Source organism: Vanacampus margaritifer, chromosome 1 (assembly GCF_051991255.1).
Source record: "Vanacampus margaritifer isolate UIUO_Vmar chromosome 1, RoL_Vmar_1.0, whole genome shotgun sequence".
Lineage (NCBI taxonomy): Eukaryota > Metazoa > Chordata > Actinopteri > Syngnathiformes > Syngnathidae > Vanacampus > Vanacampus margaritifer.
This window is the reverse complement of record NC_135432.1, coordinates 4,617,772-4,634,993: the sequence shown is the minus strand read 5'-3', so window position 1 is coordinate 4,634,993 and position 17,222 is coordinate 4,617,772. Positions and strand designations below refer to the sequence as shown.

At 37.1% G+C, this 17,222-nt stretch overlaps 2 protein-coding genes across 6 annotated transcripts in view; one reads left to right on the top strand and one right to left on the bottom strand.

Annotated features, from left to right (window-relative positions):
* clcnk (chloride channel K) overlaps positions 1–17,222 on the top strand; it is a 40,104-nt gene that overhangs the window by 7,019 nt on the left and 15,863 nt on the right. For 2 of the 5 annotated variants that reach the window (XM_077575408.1, XM_077575418.1), the window contains exons 2-7: positions 12,279–12,367; positions 12,470–12,615; positions 15,054–15,185; positions 15,317–15,445; positions 16,908–17,047; positions 17,127–17,204. In XM_077575408.1, the coding sequence (XP_077431534.1) occupies positions 15,073–15,185; positions 15,317–15,445; positions 16,908–17,047; positions 17,127–17,204 (460 nt within the window). In that variant the 5' untranslated portion in view covers positions 12,279–12,367; positions 12,470–12,615; positions 15,054–15,072. Of the gene's footprint in view, positions 1–12,278; positions 12,368–12,465; positions 12,616–15,053; positions 15,186–15,316; positions 15,446–16,907; positions 17,048–17,126; positions 17,205–17,222 lie in introns of all 5 variants that reach the window. The other 3 variants (XM_077575399.1, XM_077575392.1, XM_077575381.1) reach the window with 3 other exon arrangements.
* hspb7 (heat shock protein family, member 7 (cardiovascular)) lies at positions 321–6,562 on the bottom strand. The gene is made up of 3 exons (XM_077576914.1): positions 6,215–6,562; positions 1,091–1,215; positions 321–609 (listed from the first exon to the last, which is right to left on the bottom strand). The coding sequence occupies exons 1-3, from the start codon at positions 6,375–6,377 to the stop codon at positions 430–432; spliced, it is 468 nt and encodes a 155-aa protein (XP_077433040.1). The 5' UTR covers positions 6,378–6,562; the 3' UTR covers positions 321–429.

Here is a 17,222-nt window from a genome sequence, read left to right as displayed (position 1 = left end):
AAGTATACTGTAATACTATACAGTGGTTTTCAAATTGGGTACAGTGTCATATGTTTAAATGCACTTTAGCCATAAAACGGGATGTAAAAATAGTTAGTGTATTAGTTAAATTTTTATGCAACTGCTGTAATTTTTGGTTTAATATGAATTTAAACATATTATTTATCGTAATATGTTTATATTTTTAAATACTGTTTTATAGCTGAAGCATACCTATAAATGATCACTTTCTAAAGCTATTGTTTCTAATTTAAATGTTTGGATATTTTTTTATGACCAGGACATGTTGCGCAGCTCTAAAAAAAAAAAAAGAAAAAAGAAAAAGTGTGAGACTTTTATTCACACAACTGATAATATAGTATTATAATACATGTAAAGAATTCATTTCAAGGGCATTTCAGAAGGTTGTGTGTTTATGTGGATCCTTGTCTAAATCTTAATTTCCGTGCGGAAGGTCTGTGCGTGCTCATGCTTGGCCGGGTGTCGCCGCGCCCGGACCGTTAGCGTTCCCTCGGCGCCAAGTGATGACGTCACAGTAGTGGGGTCAACGTCCTCGGGTAGCTGACACTTGTGGGTGAATGTGTTCATCACGGAACCATCCTGGGCCAACTGTCAATAAGGGGAAAAGATCAGCACGGATGTCATATAAAGCTAAAAACAGGAAATACTGTAAATGTATATATATATATATTTTTTAGTTATTTGATGAAATTGCATTTCACTAACATCTCCAATAGAGAATGTAACGGTTGCAGGGATTTCTTAATTTGAAGGTGTAGGCTCTGAATTTGGATTGGATGGCCTTGGTGGCGTATTTTCAACAACTAACAGAAATTTTAAAAACGAAAATATAATGAAATAAAAACTAACTATAATGTAAAATTCAAAATTATTATAACCCTGGCTTGAAGAAAAAATAAAAACAAAAACATCTATGGGGGGTGTTAGTGTACTGCTACCCAATTGCTTCCTACTACTGTGAAAAGTGGGACAGTACGGGTGGAACTGGCATTTGGTATTTGTGAAGGAAATGCAAGTTGTGACCTGCTTGGTGGAAACAGAACATCATATCAAAGAAGACATTGCTTACCTTTTCCGCATGGACTTCGATTTGATTGTTGGACGTAGTGACGATGACATCTTCAGGGGAGAAGTCTCGAACGTCCACTGTGAACTGGTACGAATCCCCGAGTGCTTTGATCTTGCTACTTCCGCCTGCAAAAAAAATTATTATAATAATTTTAAAAAAAAAATCAACATTGTTAGGAACAGTAAATAAGGACTTAAGATGATTTCCTAAAATGTCTTCCCAGCAGCAGCACTGCACATTGTTGTCATCCATATCTGTGACCACATAACAAATGCTGTGTCTTTATAAAGTCATTTTTTGACAAATTACTTGTGGTTCGGGCACCATACGCTATCATGCTGAGTGGGAACTCACATTAGGCCTTTTGAACTATTTAGAGTGATCACATTAATAATGATGCGATGTTGAAAAGTTCTGTGGGGATCTTTGTCGGTCCTTTTTATCTTTAACTCACAACCAGTGAGACAGTTAATTCTCAGTTGAACTATTTCATGGATGCCAAAAAGATCGAGTACACGGCTGTGGAGCCTTTTTCTGCCAGATGTGGAAGAAGGTCTAATCAATCCAAAATGGTTGCTTATTTTTATAAAATTTTTGCCTCTGGGGCACTTGAGCCAAGCCCATAGCAAGAGCGTGTTGTGTGCTTTTTTGTTCACACCTATAGACTCATATAAGTATATGTTAGGAGGCCTAATCTATCAGCAGCAACAACCCCCCCCCCCCCCCTCGTTTTTGATGTTAGGGACGAAACCAGTTATTGAATCTTTATTAGTTCATGTTTGTTTATTTTCTGCATTGAGATCATTTCCTGTTTTTTAACAGATGGAAATCAAAACTAGTTTTTTTCAATAATCAACAGATCAATAATTCAAATGCTGTAATCAATAGTTGCAGGCTGTAGCCCTATGAGCACACAATACTTCCGACATTAATGTGAATGTGAACAATGACGCAGTTTTTGCATCATGATCTTTCAATGGGCATTCTGGTGTCTGGCCTTAGAAACCGGAGGCGGTGTAACACACACAGACGTGCTCGTTGATTCAATAATGAAACACAGCCGGTGACTGCTGCAATTTAGCTGCCATATTGTTACTGTCTTTTCGCAGAGGATAAAGAATACAGGTCTCTGAATTTGTTGCATTCTCTGTTTGCATGTGTTGCTACCGTATGTTTTCAAAGATAGTTTTTTAAAAAAAAAGTTTATCACTCCTGTGACATCAGTGCTAGTTTTGTTTAGTTCATCTATGGCGTTTTGCATTGTGTGCTAGCATGAAGCTAAAAGACTTTTGTAAGATAAAGGTATGTGGTATGTGTACCCTGCCTACTGCCCGAAGCCAGCTGGGATAGGCTCCAGCACCCCCGCGACCCTAGTGAGGAAAAGCGGCCAAGAAAATGGATGGAAAGGTATGTGGTTTTAAATATGCAACATGTGAATGTCTTTCTTTTAATTTTACAATGAACTTCATTGAAAATGTAACAAACCTCAGTACGCATCATAGCACTTGCTCGAGCCAATCATCACAGACTTGTAAATATGTGATTTAAAAAAAATTATATAAGTAAATGAGTTGAATTTGTACCTGACCAAAGTCTATTTTTCATACAAGTACGTCTACTTAAATTCATCGTGTGAGTACTTTTGCCACCTTTGATTATAATATTGTTTTAAGGTCATTTCATTGTCACCGCCAGATTTTACTGTCACTGAAAATGGAATAAAATAAAGAATTGCTTTATATTTAAAAGGTCCATGGTTCGAACTCGGGTTTCAGTACCAGTTGTAAAGTTCAGATGGGAACTTTCACCGGTTCCTTTATCTTGAATGATCGCTATACTAATAATAACAACCAGGACACTGCATATTCTCAGTTGAGCTATTGACTGGATGCCAGAAAGACTACACAGCTGTGGAGCCTTTTCTGCTGAATGCGGAAGAAGGTGTAATGTATTCAAAATGGTCTCTACTCTTATACTGTCTTGGCTCAGCCTAGCCCATATGAAAATGTGTGACCTGATGGTCTTAACTGGTTTCAACTGGATAAATGCGCCAGAGTGGATAGATAGGAAGACGCCAAGCCAGGACAGGTCACAGCGACACAACGGCCTAGCTCAAGTCACTTAGCAAATCATTAGGAGACCTAATCTAACGTTCGCTTTTCATATTAGCAGACAAAAAGAGTTTCCATTTCCTATACTGGCACGTTTCATCTGATATACAAGACGTATGTTAGCGGAGTTGAAAGTGTGGACAGTGGCAGCTGTTTGTCCGAGTATGTGATTGTGACCTCAGTCGAGAGCTATACGACACACGCACGCACGTGTATGTGTGTGTACAACAGTAACCGAGCAACCGTTTGGTTATGCCTCTCGTGCGGGCGTCATCCAGATAGTCTGCGTGTGAAGTCACAGTGTTGGCAGGCAGTCCAGCATTCTCCAGCTTGTGTGTGTGTCTATTGTTGTGCAGAACCACCACTCATGTGCCGCTTCTATCTACGGGATACCAATCATGGCTCCCAAAACAATTGTGACACGTCGGGCACACACACATTCCCGTGGGGTCCATTTAAAGGTCGCATGTGCATACAGTAATGTTGTTATTATGGAGAACATGTCCTTCATCAGTAATTGTCAAAACTGAAGAATGATTTTATTTGATAAAACCATAGATAGCAATGCAATCTTTCATAGTGCCAATCCAATCAAGTAGTGTATAATGATTTTGGTTAAGAAATACATGCATGCACTGTATGTCCACATGTGAAACATTCTGAAAGAACTTTTGAGTTGAGGGGAAGCAGATTCAGTGACATATTAATTTTGCCAGCCTGTGGAAGCTCACTCCACTCCCTTTCCTTTCTTCTGTCATTCAGAACAGGATATTTCAATAATTAGGGCCTTCAAATGCACTATAAAGGTCCTCTTGATATTACTTTGTTCTTATTATCTGTAGGTTTATCATCATGCTATGCCTGAGACACAGGAAGTCTGCCATTTCTATTGGAAGTGGCCATTTTAGAATCTCTTTGGTCAGTTCTAGGGGTCCTTCAAAATTGGCCTGAATATTGCTACCACATTTGAACCACCGATACTGGACACATGGCTGGTACTAAATTGCCAAAAACTGTCAGTTTTGGTCATTGTGTGTGACTTGACCAAAGCAACAAATTCATGGAATGATGAATGGAATTGTAAAACAAACCATTCTATTTGTGTTTTTCTTCTCATTTCTTCAACCATTGATTGACACTTTGGCTAAATCCAAACTTACATTGCAAATTGAAAATTTTAGGTGTCCACATACACGCACAAAAATCCAAGTCTTTATACAGGGATGTGATTTTTCCGCTAATTCGCGGAATTCCGCTTTTTTTATCTCCCCCCCAAAAAAAAAAATTTCGATTTTTTTTAAAAAAAATTTTATTAGTAGTTCATTGTGTATGCACATGACTCCGACAGATAACATCTTCTGCTATAACAAAGACATTTGTGGTATGCTCTAATATGAGTTACTTTTCATTTGGTCATGATACAATTATTTGTTCATGAAATTTGAACTCTTCAACATTATTTATGTGTTAACTTAGTAATAACATTAGTTAGATATGATGATATTCTCAGTGATCGTTTTTAAAAGCAAAGGCAATGTTTTTGAATGTGACTGATTTTGAGTTGACTAAAACTGCCATTTTATATGGGATAGTTCAATATACATTGAAAATTTATGCTGTTGTTTTGTCTATTTCTTTGTCATGTGAGTGCATTGAAAGTACTTAAAAACACGGAAAACCCATGAGCGCCGGGGGGCTCCGCCCCCCTTCTCCCCCCACCAGGGCACTGCCCTGGACCTAGCTGGGTGCCAGCGGCCCCCAGACCCCCGGCTAAATTTTCAGATAATTTCACTTTGGTCAAATCACATCCCTGTTTATATGAAGACCTTCATCAGTTCTCCAATCAGAAGTCTGCAAAAGCTACCAAAAGGTATGCTTCACCATGATTGATTGCCGACCAGTTGAGGGTGTCATTTACATCATCTTTTTCTTTACAGCATCCAATCTTGTTCTTTCAGTCACAACTCACAGCTCATAACCATAGATGAGGGTTAGAACCTAGATCATAAATTGAGAGATTTGCCTTTGGGCTCATCTCCTTCTTCACCATGACAGACGAATACAGAGTCCACATGACTCCAGGCGCTGCACGACTTCCGATTTCCAGGTCCATTCTTCCAAGACCCCAACATACTTGAATTCCTCCACTTGGCCAGAATCTCATCCCCGACCTGGAGAGGGCATTCTGCCCTTTCCTGACATTTGGAGGTGCCGATTCTCATCGCACCCGCTTTACACTCACTCAGCTACGAAAAGAATCATAAAAATGCAATACTGAGACCACCAAAGCAGAGCCCTTTAATGCCTAAGTCATGCCGAGAAGTTCTGTCCCCAAATGTTACAAACAGAATCGGAGACAAAAGGCAGCCTTGGCACAGTCCAACCCTCACTGGAAACAAATCTGACTTAATGCTAGCAATGTGGACACACTCTCAAATTGGTCCTACTGGGACCGAACAACCAGTATCAGGGCGGATACCCCCATGCTTCGAGACCATCCTCCACAGGGAAAACGGTCCACATAAACACATGTAGACTGGTTGACCAAAGTCCCATACACCCTCAAGAACCCTCCCGAGGGTATAGAGCTGGTCCACGGCTTCACGGCCAGAACAAATCTGAAATTTGACTCCAGAACAAAGACCTGACCAGGGAGCCTTAAGAGTGTAGTTGCTATCTGCAATCTGCCAATCCAGAGGCACCGTCCGTCCCTGATGTCCATGCGTTGTTGCAGAGACGTGTCAACCAGGACAACTCCTCAACATCCAGACCCTTTATCGAAAAATTCCAGGGGGATCTCATCCGCGCATGGAGCTTTTTAACCACCTCAGTGACTTCAACCCCAGAGAAAAGAGATACTGCCTCAGAGTCCCCACTTCCTCATAGCAAAACATGTCGATTGAGAATAAAGCAAATGTGATCATGGAATAAATTCATCTTGTATCTCAAGGCACCAGATCAGGTCAGATCCTATCTGACATTACTATAATGCTTTCAGTTGCCTTCCACTTACTGGAAAAGGCCAAGGTGTCGCCCCCGGGCCTCATGAAGGGGCCAAAGTCCTCGGAAAACATCCCGTGACTTTTCTCCATGCACGGATTAGCGGAGGAGGACGAGGACGAGGTCTGATGGAAACTCCGCTCCGATCGGTAGGCAGAAGAGTTGCTGGCACTCATGGATGGCTGAAGTTGCCTGCTGAGGCGGCGTGAAGGCAGAAGGTGGAGAGGCTCGCTTCTTCTTCTTCCACACTTTCCAACGAAATGTGACCAGACAGAACTTTATTTCCTTGTTTTTTATCTGCTTTTTAATCTTATAATCAATTGTAACTTGTGTCCAATGAGGTCAATGCATCCTCTTATATCGTCTCTCCTTAGCGGCCACTCCCCCCTTGCATCCCGTATAAGCAGTGTTGGTCCTTGTCTGGACGGGAGGTGTGCACGTGTGTGATAATGCTCTATTTTTATCAACACACGGCACCGAGCGACGGGAAGGCTCTGTGCTCGGAAAAGTTCATCGAGACCGCCTGTAAGCGAGGTGGTGTGTGTGTGCGTGTGTGAACAGTTGCCATTCCTGACTCCACATCCCTGAAATAGATTATGTGTGTGTGTCTGGGGGGAGTGGGGGGGGGGTGCACGTACATTACAGCATCACCGACTTCGGGGCTGTCCAACACGTGGCTCACGAGCCACATCCAGCTCATCAGTTTTGTAGAGGTTATACATTGTTGAAAAAAAAAAAAGAAGAGCATATTGGTAGCCAACCTAAACTAGCCAACACCTTTATTATTATTATTATTATTATTATTATCATTATTATTATTATTATTATTATTATTATTATTATTATTATTATTAATTTATTTATCTATTTTTTTTAGTTTACAGGATTAAACTAAGGATACAGGATTTCTTTTTGGATGTCTTTCATGAATGAATTTAATTATATATATTTTTTGTAGAGCGAAATGTATTCACAATATAGATAATTAACACCTTAATAGGGCCGGTGTTTGGTGTTGACGGGCTGGACAAGATTCAGAATTTCAGAACTCAAAAAAGAGCATATTAGTAGTGATGGGAAAATGAAGCCTCATGAAGCTTCATGAAGCACTTTTAGTATTTTTATTACTCCTCTAGATGGTGCTCTTGGTTCAAAAATAAAGGCTAGTGCAATGAAAATGTATTACATTTCCACTGCCTTTTTAAACCATTAGTGCCATCTAGAGGAGTCAAAAAATATCACAAGTGCTTCATGAAGCTTCATTTTCCCATCACTACATATTAGTAGCCAACCTAAACTAGCCAACACCTTTATTATTATTATTATTATTATTATTATTATTATTATTATTATTATTATTATTATTAATACTATTAATGTATTTTTTTTTTTTTAGTTTACAGGATTAAACTAATGATACAGGATTTCTTTTTGGATGTCTTTCATGAATGAATTTAATTATATATATTTTTTGTAGAGTGAAATGTATTCACAATATAGATAATTAACACCTTAATAGGGACGGTGTTTGGTGTTGACGGGCTGGGCAAGATTCAGAATTTCAGAACTCAAAAAAGAGCATATTAGTAGCCAACCTAAACTAGCCAACACCTTTATTATTATTATTATTATTATTATTATTATTATTAATACTATTAATGTATTTATTGTTTTTTTTTTTTGTTTACAGGATTAAACTAAGGATACAGGATTTCTTTTTGGATGTCTTTCATGAATGAATTTAATTATATATATTTTTTGTAGAGCGAAATTTATTCACAATATAGATAATTAACACCTTAATAGGGCCGGTGTTTGGTGTTGACGGGCTGGGCAAGATTCAGAATTTCAGAACTCAAAAAAGAGCATATTAGTAGCCAACCTAAACTAGCCAACACCTTTATTATTATTATTATTATTATTATTATTATTAATACTATTAATGTATTTATTGTTTTTTTTTTTTGTTTACAGGATTAAACTAAGGATACAGGATTTCTTTTTGGATGTCTTTCATGAATGAATTTAATTATATATATTTTTTGTAGAGTGAAATGTATTCACAATATAGATAATTAACACCTTAATAGGGACGGTGTTTGGTGTTGACGGGCTGGGCAAGATTCAGAATTTCAGAACTCGTTTCGATTCGATGGAAGAATTTGAATTTGAATTAGTGGAAGTGGAACTGAATTCAAGTCGATTCAGGAAAAACTCATTCTATCCACATATCGGTGAGATTAAGATGTTTGACACGCGTGTGCTTCAAGCAAAATATCCCAAATGTTTGGGCGAGATCGTTGACACCATGACGCTACCTTCCTCTTAGCAACATCTTGTTGCATCATAAAAAGCACCCAAAAACTCAGGAATAGGGATTTTTTTACAATGAAAAGCTGTGGTTAGGTTCCAACAGTTACAAAACTCAAAAAAATGAATTCCTGAATAGGTAAGCACAAATGGCGTCACTGGAAACTGGACAGTAAAAGCTATGCTGTTGTTGTGGTAGTGCGAACTTTCATCTGATGTGTGTGTCTTTACAACGGTGCGAGATGTTCTGTCGACTCTCCTCCAATTGGCCACCTCTGCTTTACTTCATCCTACGCTATTAAGTCATTAGTGGTGTTTTTATATGACAACAATGAACCAAATGATCCCCTTTAGGAAGCTACATTCCTGGAAAATAGCAGCACACTCTCCAATTTTCCTGAAAGCAATGAAATTGTTTGTACAGGACGTATGCATCTAAATAGGTGCTGTGACGTATAGATCGACACCATTGTTGGTGTTCTCTCATCAGTTGTACCTCAGCAGAATTTATGGAACTCATGTGTCATAGGATAATGAAAATATAGCGTACAAGACGCTAACACCAGCGTGCTCTTGGATAGAAAGTAGCCAGGTACACTAAACCACTACTCTGTATTGAATATAAAAATGAATTCAAATGAAAATGGAGCTACTGTTGTCTCAAATGCAATCATAGCCTCACCCCCCATGTTACTGTAAATATTTTTTTCCATATATTTTTTAAGCCACGCAAGCCTTACAAAATTTAGATTTTTTTTTTTTTTTTTTTTACTTGCTGATTGAATGACACAGAAATGATCGCCGAACTAAACTGTGAGCAGGATGGAAAATATCTTATCTCTGAGGTGAAGTTGCGAGCCAAACAAAGATGGAAAGAATGCGCTGGAAAACAAAGCTGTCCTGGAGTCTGGGACTTAAATTAGGCCCGTCATGCTTTTTGTCTATTAATATCGGCTACTCATGACGTCTGGCTGATGACATCCTAAACGTTCCAATTAAATTTCATGGCTTTCTTAATGCGTTTGATGGTATATGCCGTTACGCCCGTTGGGCTTCCATGAGGAGCTGTTAACAACGTCATAAGCTTTAAGCATGTTCACTCGATGTATGTAATGTAAATGTAAATACACTTGTTCGGAATTATTGCAGCGGCCTGTTCAAGTCAGACGTGAAGCAGATGTAAACTATATATAAGGTTTACATAGTGACTCAAAGGAAGATTTAAAAAAAAATGTGTGTGTTTGGGGTGGGGGTGGGGTTCTTCACTATGAATGGTAAAATTAGCTTCTTTCTTCTTTTTTTTTACATATATAATTTTTGATTTTATTATTATTTTTAAATGCTAGTTTTAACAACCTGGTGTTATTTTTTTCTTCACTTTCAGTCATTTGATTTGATAATTGTTCCATTTTGGAATGCCAATGTGCACTCATTGTTCCCATTTTTTTTTAATCGATGGAAACAAAAGCCATTACAGTGGCGCCTTGAGATACAAGTGGTCCAATTTATGATTTATTTATTTATTTAAGTGTACCTAATTTTGTGGCCAATGACTCCATGCAGACAGCAAATCAATTAGATGGGGACGATATGAGGACGAAACAACAGAAATAACAACAGTCATCTGATGAAAAGAGAGCCGAAATGGACAATATATTAAAGCTACTAAAAGACGGAGCGGCTCGATGGCCAAGATGAGATATGATAGTTGAAAGAATGAAAAGTAATCAATTTAAGAGAGTGAATGTGATCCGGTAATCCAGCCTGTCTCAGTCGTGACATTGAATCTGCGCTGTGCGTTTGTTTGTGTACATTCCCAACGGCCCGTGTGTCCATTTCAGCTGCCGTGTGTTACATAAGGCTGCAGACGGACAAACACAGCCCATCACCATACATGGTGGAAGCATGAAAGGTCTTCTCATTTTACATGCTCATGTATTTGATTTTTTATACTGTACTCATCAGTTACAATTCATGTTTTTGTTAGAGCCTTACTAACCATCTATTATTTATATTATTATTATTATCATTATAATTAATTAATTAATTTTGCACCATCTTAAGCAGAGGTGGGATTTTTTTTTTCTTAAGGGCCAAAAAAACCTGAAAAAAACGACTTAAAAATGTAAATGTAAAATGGCTTATATTGATAAAATATTTTTAATGTACTAAATATATATATATATATATATATATATATATATATATATAACATATATATATATATATATATATATATATATATATATATATATATATATATATATATATATATATACATATATACATATATATATATATATATATATATATATATACATATATATATATATATATATATATATACATATATACATATATATATATAATATATATATATATATAACATATATAACATATATATATATATATATATATATATATATATATATATATATATATATATATATATATATATATATATATATAACATTTTGTTCAATTGCTCCCAAATTTATATATATATATATATATATATATATATATAAAATAGATGGATGATACTAAATTATCATGAATTAGGATGTTGGATTTATTTTATTATTATAATTATTTTTCCATCCTAACAAGAGTTCAGCCTCTGTGCTGCTATGTCAATCTAATCTACCCAGGGCCTTTACAACCAGTTGAGCTGGTGCTGGTGCCATGCAATTTAAATTATCTTAATTAATTGGATTGTTTCTTGGATTTCAAATGATAGCTTCTAAGGGCCAACATTTTTCTGTCCTCTGGTTGGTTGGTCACAGCAAGCCAGGGCCCAAGTGCCAAATGCACGTCCCGCCATTGGGTTCAATTATTATTAATCAAAAATCAACTCCTCTTTTTCCCCTTTGGTGGAGTGTTTCCATGGAAACAAGTTTTGTATGTTTCTACCTTTCTTTCTGTCTCCGTCCGTGTGTGTGTGACTGATGCTTGCAGATCTCTAATCTCTAAAATAGCGCAAGTGCTAATTGGAAGTGTGAAGGGGAGGTGGAATTGAGAAAAGTGAAACAGTAACTACATTCTGGCCTCAAGGCATGTGTATGTGCGTGGGTGTGTTTATGTGTAATGGAGGTCATGAAAGACAAATATGTTTACGCCTGACTTTGAGACTGAGGTCTGAAGTGAAGGTAATCATAGTGTAAGGTCAAAGATAGGGTACTAAACAGTGATGTAGAAGTCCAGGGTATACGCGGGTATACCCACTTCTTTTTCAGTCAGTAGTGAGCAAGCCACAACGGTGACCCAGAAATTTAGCTCAGGTGAACTTATTTGCCCTGCACACGGGATACTTGATCGCGAGATTCAGCACAAAACAATGCTGAAAGTCTAACAAGACTGTTTTTCACAATTTTTGTTCATTGTTCACGAAATATTGTAACTTGTTTTACATCATATATACTTAATACATTTTACATTATTTGAGGCTGCTTGTGTTACAAAACTGTTCTTACAAGTCAAATTTTATTATTGTGAGCACAAATGATGGATTTTTAATTCTTGCATGTCACCGTTTCTAAAAGAGGATTTTTTTTCTGGACTTCTTTTAAAAAAAAAAAAATTAATTGATAGTATAAATAATATTGAACATATGAAACATTAAATCACCATTTTGGTGCCACAATTCTATCCCATTCAATTGTATTTTTTTGATAGTGAATAAGAGAGATTTTCCTGAATTAATTTGTAATTTATATTCATGCGATGTTTGAAAGTGGAATGGGAAGATTTTTTATTTTTTTTTTTAGTAAATGATTGCCTGGTTAGGTCATATGAATGAAAGTGTGCAGCGCTTGCGCACATTTGACTTTATCAACAGATCCACTGCATCTCTCAGGTAAGTCTGTTCAGTTTGGAATTTAGCTTTAATAACCAAGCACAAGGTACATCCGCGCTTTTCATCTTAGTTAGATGAACTAACACAAGCATTTGAAGGCAGCATGAGGTTCCTGGAGAAAAGTGAAAATGACGGAAGCAGCCGCACGCATGAGAGAAGAAATCCAAACGAGAAGACATTCCAGAGTCGGACGCTGCTCCTCGCTCATCCACGGAAACCGCACAGACGCTCCCGTGGGTTTGTCAGAGGTCTGACATTTGACTCTGATTGTTGCAGACGCCATCAATACATCACAGGCGAGCCCTGGTGCATTTGACATTTATGAAGATCATTGAGCGCTTTCACTGCAGGAACTCTTTTCAGTGGTGTGCGTCATATCCATCCATTTTCTTGCCCTGGGAAAAATAGATGTGGTGCACCCTGGATTGGTCGTTATTTATCACAAGGCACATATTGACAAAGAATTATGCTAATTTGGGGCCTTATTTTCGTAGGCAGGAGCCTGTGTGCTTGGTGGAAAAGCCGGGCCAATTCTAGTCTACTGTGTTTGGGACTGCACTGTGCCTCACTGGGTGTTGTTGTTCCAGCAGAGGTTTTGCTGCTACACCCCAAGCGCATCTAGCAATTTGGTGACAAAAAGTAGACTAGATTTTAGACACACTAAAACCAGGTCAAACTTGTGGCACGGATTGTGTATCGCAATTTTTGTGGATTTACACATGTGGTGGATGGCATTGTATTTCATTCATATGAAAACGAGCGTGGCACAATCCCTCTGAATCATTGTCAAAGGCAATTCATTGAATGTATTATTATTAGGGGTGTCAGGCGATTACATTTTTTAATCGTAATTAATCGCATGAACGATTAATCGCAAATTTTATATCTGTTCTAAATGTACAATAAAAAGGACAATAACATGTTTTTTCCCAGGTTTTCATACTCTTAACATAAGAGTGGGAAAAATGTTAAACTAATATAAATATGGCTGCATTTTTTAGTCAAATTAAAATAAAATAAAATCAAAAATATGTACTGTACTGTAAAAATACTAGTGTGATATTGATTTGTTTAGAGGTCATTTTTCTGCCACTAGATGGCATAATTTCATTCGTTAACATAAGAGTGGGAAAATGTTAAACTAATATAAATATGGCTGCATTTTTTAGTCAAATTAAAATAAAATCAAATCAAAAATATGTACTGTACTGTAAAAATACTAGTGTGATATTGATTTGTTTAGAGGTCATTTTTCTGCCACTAGATGGCATAATTTCATTCGTTAACATAAGAGTGGGAAAAATGTTAAACTAATATAAATATGGCTGCATTTTTTTGTGCCCTGCAATTGACTGGCAACCAGTTCAGGGTGTACCCCGCCTACTGCCCGAAGCCAGCTGGGATAGACTCCAGCAACCCCCGCAACCCTTGTGAGGACAAGCGGTAAAGAAAATGGATGGATGGGCTGCATTTTTTAGTCAAATTAAAATTAAATAAAATCAAAAATATGTACCGTACTGTAAAAATACTAGTGTGATATTGATTTGTTTAGAGGTCATTTTTCTGCCACTAGATGGCATAATTTCATTCGTTAACATAAGAGTGGGAAAAATGTTAAACTAATATAAATATGGCTGCATTTTTTAGTCAAATTAAAATAAAATAAAATCAAAAATATGTACTGTACTGTAAAAATACTAGTGTGATATTGATTTGTTTAGAGGTCATTTTTCTGCCACTAGATGGCATAATTTCATTCGTTAACATAAGAGTGGGAAAAATGTTAAACTAATATAAATATGGCTGCATTTTTTAGTCAAATTAAAATAAAATAAAATCAAAAATATGTACTGTACTGTAAAAATACTAGTGTGATATTGATTTGTTTAGAGGTCATTTTTCTGCCACTAGATGGCATAATTTCATTCGTTAACATAAGAGTGGGAAAAATGTTAAACTAATATAAATATGGCTGCATTTTTTTGTGCCCTGCAATTGACTGGCAACCAGTTCAGGGTGTACCCCGCCTACTGCCCGAAGCCAGCTGGGATAGACTCCAGCAACCCCCGCAACCCTTGTGAGGACAAGCGGTAAAGAAAATGGATGGATGGGCTGCATTTTTTAGTCAAATTAAAATAAAATAAAATCAAAAATATGTACTGTACTGTAAAAATACTAGTGTGATATTGATTTGTTTAGAGGTCATTTTTCTGCCACTAGATGGCATAATTTCATTTGTAAGACTTTGGTGACAGCTCAGTGCATTTTTCTTTTTCATATTAATTCATATCTTTAACATGGAGTAACTTGTGAAATTCTGCACATTTATAAAATTGTAAATTGCAACTTGACCTGCAGTCTCCACAAATATAGGCATTAATATTGAATTTATATTACTGCTAAAATTTGACGTGGACGTGTTCCCCTCCAGTGCAAGCTTTCAAAGTAAGGGGCAGTCATTCATCCGCATTAAAAAAAATTTTGTGGCATTAAAGGAACTTTAAATTAAAGCAAAATGAATGCACTAATTTTGACACCCCACAAATGCTCGATAAAGGGTGCAAAGCATTGTCTATTTAGTACATTACTAGTTAGTACATTACATCACTTTGGGTAATGATAATCAAAGCTATTATACTCGTATTTTATTTACAGACTTAAATTCGTACCCATTTTAATGCCACAGGTTGCCTTTTGAAGCTAACATGTTGTCTGGAAAGAGTGTGCGGGATGGAATGGTACCTCTGTGCTGCTCTTGGAATGTTGAGTGCACTTCTCAGCTTTCTTATGGACCTGAGTGTAAGCAAGCTCCTGACAGGTATACAAACACGCATGGAGATTATGACCTTATGTGTTTCAGCAACGTTTAGCAGGAATCATTTTTTCATATCAAGCATGAGTGTGTATGATGGAGTGTGTGTGTGTGTGTGTGTGTGTGTGTACTCGTAGCTCACCGGTGGCTTTACGGCCAGCTGGAGGGCAACAGTCTGCTGCAGTTCTTCTGCTGGACTCTTTACCCAGCATGCCTCTGCGCCATCTCAGCTTCACTCTGCCACAACATCTGCCCTTTCTCCACAGGTGTGTCTGCCACTGCACAGGTACATCACAATCTATTTCAAGTCACCTTTCAAAGCGCACAGGGATGCCATACGCACCATAAACTTAAGGTGAAACACACAATTTACGTTTAGGTAGACTTACTGACCTTTGTGTTGCTAATTATTAACCTAAATCATTCATTAGTATACACATAGATACAAACAACACAACATATTTGAAGAAAATGAAGAGGGGAGTATCATAATTACTGTGGGAAATCATTAACATAATCAGTGTCTCACACAGATGAATATAATTTTTTTTAAATTTTATATAATTAAAGGTAATTTGAGAAAATCTATTATTTAAAAAGTGTGTATCACTATCAAACAGCTAGTGCTTGCCATTAACTCATTCACTCTCAGACATTTTCACAGAAGCAATCCCCTTCACTCCCGGCTGTTTTACTGGATTTTGACAAATTTTGCAAGGCCCACAGAATATTGTGTTCTATTGCTTTTTTTTTTTTTTTTTTTTTACTTTTACATTTTTTTTTGTAAAAGTGTTCTATTGCTATAAAAACATGGAACCTACCAAAAGAAAGATTAGAGTCTTTTCTTTCATCAGGAAAAATGTATATTTCTATCCGTTTCCGTTTTGCAGCGATTAGCATTAAAATATAGCTAACTTTAATCATTATTCATTTAGAAATGTGAGTAATGAGATTTCAACATTTTGCTCTGCTGCCACCTGCTGGCCGTTTGTGTAATAACTACAATTTCTTCAACTGTTCTTTGCAGTCGAGAGGCTGCATCAATGCTCTAGCATTAAAAAAAACTTATAAATACCTTTTTGGGACACTTAAAACATTTAAAATTGAACATATTAATACGTTTTTGGGAGCAAATTAGTTAATAAGTAGCCAGGAAGTAGCTGTCAGTTTGATAGAGGTTGATGACCCCCTTTTGTAGACTATACAGCCATGGGGGGGAAATGAAAAGACCACCCTTGCTATGCTATGCTATAGCATTGTACTGTAAAACACTGGGCTTTTAGGCTTTCCATGTTTACTTTTGTGTCAGTTAGTCACTTTTCGTGGCACCGGACATTAAAATGAACAAGAAATTGAAGAATTTGATAGATTTTTCAGTTGACTTTGTATTTATATTACATTTATTTATTAATTATATTTATTTATATTTATATTATTTTGATCCCCCCAAAAAGTGGGGCAGTGCAAGCCATTTATCCCTGTCCGAGTTTAAGTATAAACTACGGTTACATTTTTAATTTGGTACCAAATTAAACTCCTAAAAATCATCCCTATGGATGCTTTTAATAAATACTGAGAGAATATCCCAGAAAAATGCTGTATAACTGCTTATTAGTAGCACAGCGTAGCTTCCCCCTTGTACTGTACAATGTAAGTATGCCCCCTAGTGGATGGGTAAGTCTCAGCGGATGAGTGAGCCCTACATATTGTAATTTGGTGTTTGGACAGGTTCTGGAATTCCAGAGGTGAGGACCATGCTGAGCGGCATACAACTGCCACATTACTTGTCCCTCACCAACATGTTCACCAAGTTCCTGGGTCTCATTTGTACACTGGCAGCTGGGAGCACACTTTTCCTGGGGAAAGTGGTGAGAGGCTTCTTATTTACACATGCGGCTTCAAAATCATCTTTGTTATGTATTCAAGGTGTTTGTTTCCTAACGTCAGGGTCCATTTGTGCATCTTTGCACCATGATGGCAAACTACCTGAGCAAACTTTGCTCGCTGATGCAAACCGCGAAGGAGGTACAGTTTGTAAAGAAG

Coding starts and splice junctions, on each gene's coding strand:
- hspb7 (XM_077576914.1), bottom strand. CDS start 6,377: ATGAGTGCCAGCAACTCTTCTGCCTACCGATCGGAGCGGAGTTTCCAT. Junction 1,216..6,214: donor CGACACCTTGGCCTTTTCCA/GTAAGTGGAAGG, acceptor TTTTTTTTGCAG/GCGGAAGTAGCAAGATCAAA. Junction 610..1,090: donor TCGAAGTCCATGCGGAAAAG/GTAAGCAATGTC, acceptor CCTTATTGACAG/TTGGCCCAGGATGGTTCCGT.